The 9,030-nt window shown below is 57.5% G+C and overlaps 1 protein-coding gene across 1 annotated transcript in view; it reads left to right on the plus strand.

The window, feature by feature from the left end:
• The window catches only part of FAM83F (family with sequence similarity 83 member F), a 32,399-nt gene extending 24,378 nt beyond the window's left edge, over nucleotides 1-8,021 (plus strand). Inside the window, exon 5 of the mRNA XM_036299590.1 lies at nucleotides 6,458-8,021. Coding sequence (XP_036155483.1) covers nucleotides 6,458-6,507 — 50 coding nt within the window. The 3' untranslated portion in view covers nucleotides 6,508-8,021. The remainder of the gene's footprint in view (nucleotides 1-6,457) is intronic.
• The last annotated feature ends 1,009 nt before the right edge of the window (nucleotides 8,022-9,030 follow it).

Genomic DNA, 9,030 nt, shown 5'->3' on the forward strand with positions numbered 1-9,030 from the left:
GTATTGGGGAGCAGAGTCTTGGACCTGCAGAAAGGCAGGGTGCTGGCCTGGAGAGAGCCCTGCCGGTCTGGGTCAGACAGTCCTTTCCCACTCTGCCCTTGCTTTCATCTAGCCCAGTGATGGCGAACCTATGACACGTGTGTCCGAGGTGACACGCGAACTCATTTTTTGGGTTGATTTTTCTTCATTAAATGGCATTTAAATATATAAAATAAATATCAAAAATATAAGTCTTTGTTTTACTATGGTTGCAAATATCAAAAAATTCCTATATGTGACACAGCACCAGAGTTAAGTTAGGGTTTTTCAAAATGCTGACACGCCGAGCTCAAAAGGTTCGCCATCACTGATCTAGCTCATGGTCTGGGCCGGCCACTGCGGGTCTGAGCTTCCGTTTCCTCTTCTCTGAAAGGGAGGACGCGCTTGCCTTGCCCAGCTGTTCTGAGGCTACAAGGTGCTCAGAACAGTGCCGGGCGTGGGGGAGTCTGAGGAAGTTTCTCCTCTGTAGATGAAGCCACAGAGGCACAGCGCAGCGGAGTGGCAGGGCTAAGGCTCGACCCTGCCTCTGAGTCTAGGGCTCCATCTAGCAAAGCTGGTTCCTTGTCATCAGGATCTAACCTGGACAAACACACCCCGCCCTCACCGGCGCCCCACCCGCGCCCTGACCCCCTTTCCTCATTCTGCTAGAAAGTGGTTGGACGGGGTTCCTCCCCTGTGCTTATCTGATAAGTGGTGTTTGCCAGCTGCTTACCTCTGGGAGAGATTGTTCCTGATGGTGATATCCTCTTGGCTGTCTCCCTGGGATCCCCTAGCAAGTCCAACTCAAAGGCTAACGTGGGCCAGATAAACAAGGGTTAAGTGTATGAGGGCTGCAAAAGAACAAAAGCTTCAATTCTCATAGGAACATAGGTTTATTTTGATAGAGACATGCTGAATACAAAGGGCTGAAATAAATGAGTCATTGTTAACATAAAATAATAGAATGTTTTAATAAAAATTAATATTTTTTCTGCACATTAACTTACCAGACACTGAATAACTGTACACATCAATAAGCATAACGCACCTTGGCTGGCTTGGCTCAGTGGATAGAGCATCAGCCTGCGGATTAAAGGGTCCCAAGTTCGATTCCGGCCAAGGGCACATGCCTGGGTTGCAGGCTTGATCCCCAGTGGGGGGCATGTAGGAGGCAGCCAGTCAATGATTCTCTCTCATCATTGATGTTTCTATCTCTCCTCCCTTCTTCTCTGAAATCAATAAAGAAAAAAATATATGTATATATATATTTTTTTTTTTAAAGCGTAACGCAAGTAAACCTACTTTTCTTGTTCTCCGGAAGCAAAACATTTCCTGTTGCACACACCAAAAAGTCAGTACAAGACTAATGACATGGCAAATCGGCTGCGCTAAAATATTCGCTGCTAGTATTAGTGGAGAGAAATGGTGCGCCTGCGCGTAAGGGGTGTAAGGGAAATGAATGCAACACAATTATAGTAATCCGTCATTAGCGAACGTTGTAGTTCGTTATTAATAATTATGTATAACAGGATATTGTAAACATTAAGTTATGAAATTTTTATTAAAACATTTCTTACATGCCGTTATATTGGCTGGGCCGCAAACATATTCGTTGTGGGCTGCATGGGGCCCGTGGGTTTGACATGCTTGCCCTAGAGGACCTGGCCTTTATCTTTTCCTCTGGAGCAGTTTCCAGTGTGGCCTTTGCAGAGGCTGGTGGTGACGCCAGGGCTGCTGCTGGTGCCTTTTCTCGTGTCAGCATCTCGGAGTCAAAAAGGTTGCCATGTGGGGCTTTCTCCCTCTGTGGCTCTGGGGCCTTGCAGCAGTGACTGGCTCCTGGCCTGCCAGGGAGTGACGAGGGCAGGGCCTGAGGTCTGGCCCTGGGCAGGCTGAGCACGCTCAGGACCCCTGCATCGCCCACAGCCTCAGCTTTGACCTGATAGTGAGTGGCCTGAGTGCAAGGCTCTCCCCCTCCGCTCATCCCACAGCCCTGCTACAGAGCCTGACATGCTCTGCTCTTAACGTGAGGCCAGGCCTGGAGTCTCGGTGAATTGGGGCCCAGCGGGAGCACCAGTGCTGCACCACTGTTGGCCAGGAAGCATTTATTGAGCACCTCCGTGTGCTAGGTCCTGCCCTGGGTGCTTTCTCTCTCACTTGGCCCCACAATAACCTGGAAGTTTGGAGAGGTGACTTCAGTAGTCCCTAGGCACAGTGGGACTGGGGCCAGGACTCACACCCAGGCCAGGGCTCATGTTCTGCTGGGGGGCGGGGGGGGTGTCGGGTCACTAGCCTAGTCCCATTTCCCCAGGGCTCCCTGGTTCCCCCAACACCAGATGCTGTGGCGCTTTGCACCTCTTGTTTGGAGGCACGGTTGCCATGGTGAACACCTGGCAGGGAAGGGAGGAGGAGGGGTGAGCCCAACAACAAAAGGGGCCATTTCCCAAGTCCTGATGGAGGTGAAGTGGAAGCTTTCTCTTCCTTCAGCCCCTCACCCTGAGGTGCTGTTTCCATAGAAACGAAAGGCCCATTGTCTTGTCCCTCCTTGCTGCCTTTCCCAAGTCTCTCAGCATCGGGTTCCCTGCTTAAATGCCTTGGGCAGTCTTTGCTCAGTCACACCACTCACAGGGTGCCCAGCAGCCAGCCAAGCAGCCCTGGACTGTGTCCTGGGGAAGCGCCTCTCCCAGGGGCCGGGCACCCAGAGAGGGGGCGACACCCAAAGAGATGGTGAGAGAGAGAACAGCAAACTCGAGAGTACAAAAAGGGGTGCCCAGCAAGATCACCCTATTCCTCTCTGTTCTTTAGAAGGAACATAGAGTGGCCTCGTCCAGCACAGCCTCTGCCCACCTGGGTGGGCATCCAGTACCTGAGAGCCTGAAATTCAAGTCCCTAATGAGACTTCTTCTCCCCCTGCTGCTTTCCTCCTCAAAGTCCAGGCTGTCTGAGTGCCTCTGCTCAGTCACTAGGAAGCTGGGTCTCTAGGGCTCTGTGCCAGAGGGTCAGGCTCCTGGCAGCACGGAGACCCCAAGGTCGGCACCAGTAACCCTGGTGCACTTGGCACTGTCAGCTGCTACCTTAGGGCCCCATCCCGGGCAAGGCTCCTTGTCCTGCAGTGAACATTCAGGCCATCATCACAACAGCCAGCCAACGACCTCAGCTCCCGCTGCCACTTCCTTGCTCCCCACCCTCTGGACATACCCTTTCACCTCCCGGGGCCATTTCCTGGTCAAGAAGAGAAGGGGTGAGCCGGGGAGGGATTCCAATGTCCCTTTGAGCTCTGATTCTGACTGTCCTTCCTGTCTCTGCTGCCCTCGTCTCATGGGAGAGCTGGGCTGATGACAAGGTGGGAGAAAGAGAGAGAAATAGAAACGCCAAGTGCTGGCAGCCTGTGAAATTGATGCAGACCCAAGTGCGGGCCTTGGGAGAACCTTCAGAAACCCCTTCCTTTAGGGCTGACGTTCAGCAGGGGGCCCCCTGGTGGTTTGAAGGCTCACAGCTCCCTCTACTGGCGAAGCTGAACACCTTTTCCTTCTGGTTTTTCTCTTGGCTGAGACCTTGCTCCTGCGCCAAGTGCGCTCAGCGCCTTTGCCCAGAGTCCACAATTCAGGGTCATTCCTGAGGACCCTGGGTCCTGGCCCCAGCTGGTGTTTGGAAACTGCAGTGTCGTGTTATAAGCCTGGGCATCGTTACCACGGAGGCCCCGGTCACACCGCACAGATGAAGGGAGCGGAGGCAGCCTCCTTCAAGGAACTGCTCCCCCTAGAGAGGAGGCAGGATCCTTATTCTCACTGGCAGATGCCACAGTCCTCCCGCCTTCTGGTTTCTCTTGGGCCTCGGCAGGGCTTTGTCGCCATCCAGGTGGTGAGGTGAGTGAGGAGGGCACATATGTCCCCATCTATTGAGCCATTCGTTTTTGTGTGTGTTTTGGTGGGTTGTTTTTTTTTTTTATCCTCACGTGACGTAGAGCAAGGAAGAGAGAAATATCAATGTGAGAGAGAAACATTGATTGGTTACCTCCTGTACACTCCCTGACCAGGGATCAAACCTGCAACCTAAGTATGTGCCCTGACTGGGAATCGAACCTGCAACCTGTTGGTGTATGGGACCATGCTCCAACCGACTGAGCCACCTCGCCAGAGCTGCCTGATCATTCACTTAATGCATTAACAAATGTGCGTCTCTGCAAAGTCCGCTCCGTGCCAGGCGTTGTTCTAAGCTCCTGGTGCAGCCGTGAACAAAACGAGCGAAGTCCCCGCTCTTATAGAGTGAGTGCCATACTGCAGAGAGAGAGCGGGGAGGCACTGACCCCCTTATAACGGGCGAGGGGAAGGCCTCTGGCACAGGGACATTTGAGCAGAGACTTGAATGGAGGGAGGGAGAGAGCCAGGTGGACATCCAGGGGAAGAATCTTCCAGAAAAGGGGGATGTGGAGCCCTGAAACCTGAAGGAAGGTGAAGCCTCTTGTCCTTGTCCTGCTGCCCATTTCCATGTCCCCACCTACCTCTCTCCCTGCCCCAGGCTGTGTCCCTCCCCCACCCCGTCCTGCCCTGACTTCATGCTGCCTCCTCCCACTTCCCTCCCCAATTTCAGTCTCACTCAGTATGACCTCCCTTTGAAGTTTGACTTTCTCTCATCAGCCTCCTCCGGGCATCCATGCCCCGGATTCTCTATTTAAAACACACACACACACACACACACACACACACACACACACACGAACCTTGGGCTGTTCATGATTCTTCCCTATTAATCTGAGCAGGTCTGATTCGCCTCGGAGTCTTGCCGAGCACCGGCATGCTGTGGGCTCCCCACCCCTGTGCGCTGAGGGAACGATGGAACATAAAGAATTTCCCCTCAAACGGTTTCTCTGTCAGGGGCATGAAAATGAATTCTGAGTATAGAGGGTCTTCCCAGGCTCTCATCCAGCCTCACGGCCTGAGCGTGCGAGTGGGGGTTCCTGCCTCTCCGGGGGCAGCTGGGCGCATGCAGGCTCCTCTGACGCCCCTGCCCGTCCCACTCCCAGCTGGGGCTTGTTTCCCTTACCTGCCTCCACCATGCTGCTGCCCCCGGCCGGACCTTGGCATCTGCTCAGGGGGCCAAGCAGATGAAAGGAGCCCCGAGGAGGAGAAGTGGGGACGGACGTGTCCAGGGCAGCAGCGAGGGGGCTGTGGGGCGGCTTGATGTGGTCCCTTCAGAGCCGCACCAGCGGCGGCCTCAGCCCCGCCCCCCCACCCCCAGGAAGATGACCGCACTCCTTGACCCTGGGACCCTCCGGGAGGGAAGGGGCACAGTCATCAGGGCCCCTCCCACCGCCTCCAAGCTCTGTATGCTGACAGCACAGTCTCCCGGGAGCTCAGCTGGCCTTGTCTTACCTCCCAAGGAGGGTTGATGGAGCAGGGTGGCGGAGGGAGGGACCCCACTCGGCCTGTCCAGGTCTCTCTTGGCCCAGGGAGGAGGCGGCCACCGCCTTCATTAAATTCACCGCTGAAGTGAGATGGGAAGGCGGTGTGAGCAGCAGGGAGAGGACCCGCCCCTTGCAGTGTGAAAAGGAGCTGGCAGGAAATCGCTGGGCAGCTTCCACCTGGGAGGCAGGCAGTCAGCCCCCTAGGAGGGCGTGGATCCAGCAGCCAGCACCTCGAAGTCCTGCAGGCCGGGAGCCTGCCAGTGTCTGCCTTGTAGCGTCAGAGCAGGCGTCCTGCCAAAGGAGCCTCGGGCCTCTGCTAGGGATTATGCAGGAGGGACCTGGGAAGAGGGGGCCTGTGCTTCTCTAGCCTGGAGGGGCACAGCCGCCTTCCCCCTCCTTGCAGCTGAACGTGTTCTCTCCGTCCATTCAAACCGCCTCCCTAAGCACGTGGTCCCTGCCACAGGGCCTGGCTCTCGGTCAGCCTCCCCACTTTGTGAGGCACAAGCTTGTCCTCTTCCAACCTCGGCAGCCTGCATGGCGGAGGGAGCCCAGTCTGGATTTGGAAAATCGGGTTCTGGAGCCGACGGGCTCTGGGAGCGGGTGGCCGCGCTGCCCTCCGTTGTAAGACAGGGCTTCCCGTGAGGATCACCTGCGAGAATGGCTGGTTATGCTTTGTGGGCTATGAGGCTGCATCCGGTATTAGCTACAGGGGAACCGCCTCCTAACGAGACTTCCAGTCATTGATTGTGGTTGTTGGTTTGGGGTCTACATCCTTCCTCCTGTCCCCCTGAAATCAGAAGAGGGCAGATCCCTCAACGGCCCAGCCAGGGGCGGTCTTGCCGAGGCTGCGACGCCAGGGAGCGTCTTCTGCTTCCCTGGGGCCCTACTGACCTGCTTCCAGGTCAGCAGTTTGGGGGGGAGACAGTGACCCAGCCCCAAACTTGAGGTGTGGGCGGTGCACACAGGAGAGGAGCTGGAGGCAAGTCCACTGAGCCCTTCACTCACAACCTTTCCTGTCTGCGTCCCTTGTCTCTGCAGGTAAATCAAGTCCCAGTCCTGCCAAGTCCAGCAATTGCGTGATTTCCTGAGCCTTGGGCCAGTGGTGGGCAGGACCTGGATGCCCTGCTGCCCCGTTTTGTGGAGAACACAGGTCAAACCCTGCACCAGTTTGCACATCAGACCCTACTGCCTCCCGCCCAGCAGCCTCCATCCTGGCCTCAGGGACCCTGCCTCCCAGACGTGAGGATCTGCCGCGTCTCAAGGCAGCCACCTGCCTCCACAAGACTCTCGGTGTCTGGGCAGGGCTCGCTCTCCCCTGTTTACATGAAGTGGAAGCTTGACTAGTGTCCTCTCTCCTTTACGCCCGACACCCTCCCTCCACGGGTCCAGCCTCGCCCTGCAGGGCCCCAGATGGGGTGAGCCCTTATCTTTCTACCTTAATGTGGTAGGGTCTCCCGGGCGGCCCCAGCCGCCCCCCCTCCCCCGATTTCTCCTTTCCTGGGCTTCTTGGTGCTTCTGGTCCCCCCAGCAGGTCTGATGGGATAAAAGGGAAGAAGACGGGCCTCTAAACTGAAGGTAGAGGGTGCTAGGTCAGCTGGGACCCCGGCGACTGTGGCCTTCTGGGCGGTCCCTGCAGTCGCCTGCACTAGACTCTGAATGGCGTGAGGATAAGACCGCCCACGGGAGCCGGTGGCAGATGTGGGTGCTGAGGGTTCCTTTCCCTCACTCCGCCTGTCCTGGAGCTCTCAGCCCCGAGGGGTCCAGACCTCCTGGGCTATGGCCTACTGTAAGCCATGACGGCTCTTATAGTGCCTTTACCTGGGGCTACTCCCTCCCCTCAATGTGCCTTGATTTGCAGCCCAAAGCAGGGAGAGAGCTTGGCCAAAAGGTAGATTCTGGTGGCCTGGGAGGCTGGGCAGGAGCGCTAGCCCTTTCCCCGCCCCTGAGATGGCCCTTCACCCCCTTCACCAGCCAGGACTTAGGTTCCTTGTCTAGTTACATTTCAGCCAAATACCAGCCTTAGCCCCCTGCCAAAAGGCAGGCTGTGTAGGGCCCTTGGCCTCTCCAAAGGGCCTAATTACCATGATGCCAGGCCAGCAGACCTGCCTAGAGTCACACTCTACCCTCACCCCACTGTGTGACTGGGGGTCTGAGGAGAGAGTTTGCTAATGGACGCTGGAGAAATTGCCAAACTGTAAGCTCTGCGAGCAGCCCCCCACCCCTACCCTGGCAGGTGCTGGGGGTCAGAGCCAGCACTGTGAACCCTGAATGCACCAGGCCTCTCACTTCTGAACCAAACTCGTGTCCTGTGTCCTTCCTTCTGCCAAACCCCGGGGCACCAGCAGCACCGGAGGAGGGCCCAGATGTCTGTGCGGAGGCTGGTGTGAGGCCAGCCTGGCTGTGCTGCGGTGAGCAGATGTCCTGTGAGGAGCAGGAAGTGGCCAGCACAGCGCAGGCATGGAGAAGAACCGCGGGGAGGGGGGGAGGGTGCCGGGGGTGAGCCTGGGTCCCAGGCCTCTGTTCATCCTGAGGGCGGACCCCGACCCACCTCCCTGAGCTTCTATGAGGATTAAACACTTTCTGGGAAGTGCTTTCTCACGCACCAACGCCTGGCAATGTGGCACATGCTTGTTCTGGGAGGGCAGGCAGGGAGGGAGCGAGGGAAACGGGGCGGTGGCCGTCCCCCCGACGGCGTGGGACACAGGTGGGTGAGGACCAATGAGGGAAAGAGGACACTGTGGATGAGGAGGGTGGACAACTCTGGGGACAAGGGAGGAGGCCGGGGAGCGACCAGCTCCAAGCGATTCTGCAAGGGCTCCCAGGGCCTCTTCTGCAAGACAAGCAGCCCCTGCCCCAGAGCAGGCCCAGCGCCCGCCCTGTCCTGAGCGTAGGAGGGTCCAGATGGGAAGTCCCAAGTTAGTACAGCCTTGAGCCAGGCCTGCTGCCTGCCCCAGTTTCCCTGTGCGCCAAGGCGGGGTTATCCAGCCTCCTAGGAACGGGGTGGGCGATAAATGCCGTGGGAGGGGAAAGAGTGCAGGCACCTCCCCTGCGGCCGTCTCCTCATCCCCAGCAGAGGTTTGGACAAGTGGCCTCTGACCCCCTCCAGCCCTGAGATGCTTGCGCAGAGACAGAGGTGCCAAGATTGCTGGGAATCCTGACGCCCTCACAGGCGGCTCCTGAAGTGCTCAGCCCTCTCCGTCCTGTCTCTCGGCCCCTCGGTTCTCAGGACCTCTGCCCCGTCTCTGTCCCAGCACTGGCACACACTCCGTGACGTATTCTCTCATCAAGTCTCAAGGGTACAGCTGGCCTTCCCAGCTGGATGGCAAGTTCAAGGGTGGCTCATGCCCTTGGTTCCCCCGCAGTGGCTTGCACAAGGCTGGTGGCGTCAGAAGGGCGGGGAGAAACAGGGAGGAGAGGGATGAGAGCCTCTGCTCCGTGGGGGGCCTGGCCTCCCTGCCTCGTCCTCCACAACCAGCGAGCTGCCCACTTTCTGAGCTGCAGGCTGAGTGTCCACCACTGGTGTGGCTGCTGGGGAAGGACGGCCTCCTAGGAGCACGGGGGCCTGAGGGCTGAGACCCGGGGGCTGCTGCCACCCCGGATCCTGCCCCACT

Source organism: Myotis myotis, unplaced genomic scaffold, assembly GCF_014108235.1.
Source record: "Myotis myotis isolate mMyoMyo1 unplaced genomic scaffold, mMyoMyo1.p scaffold_m19_p_3, whole genome shotgun sequence".
NCBI lineage: Eukaryota > Metazoa > Chordata > Mammalia > Chiroptera > Vespertilionidae > Myotis > Myotis myotis.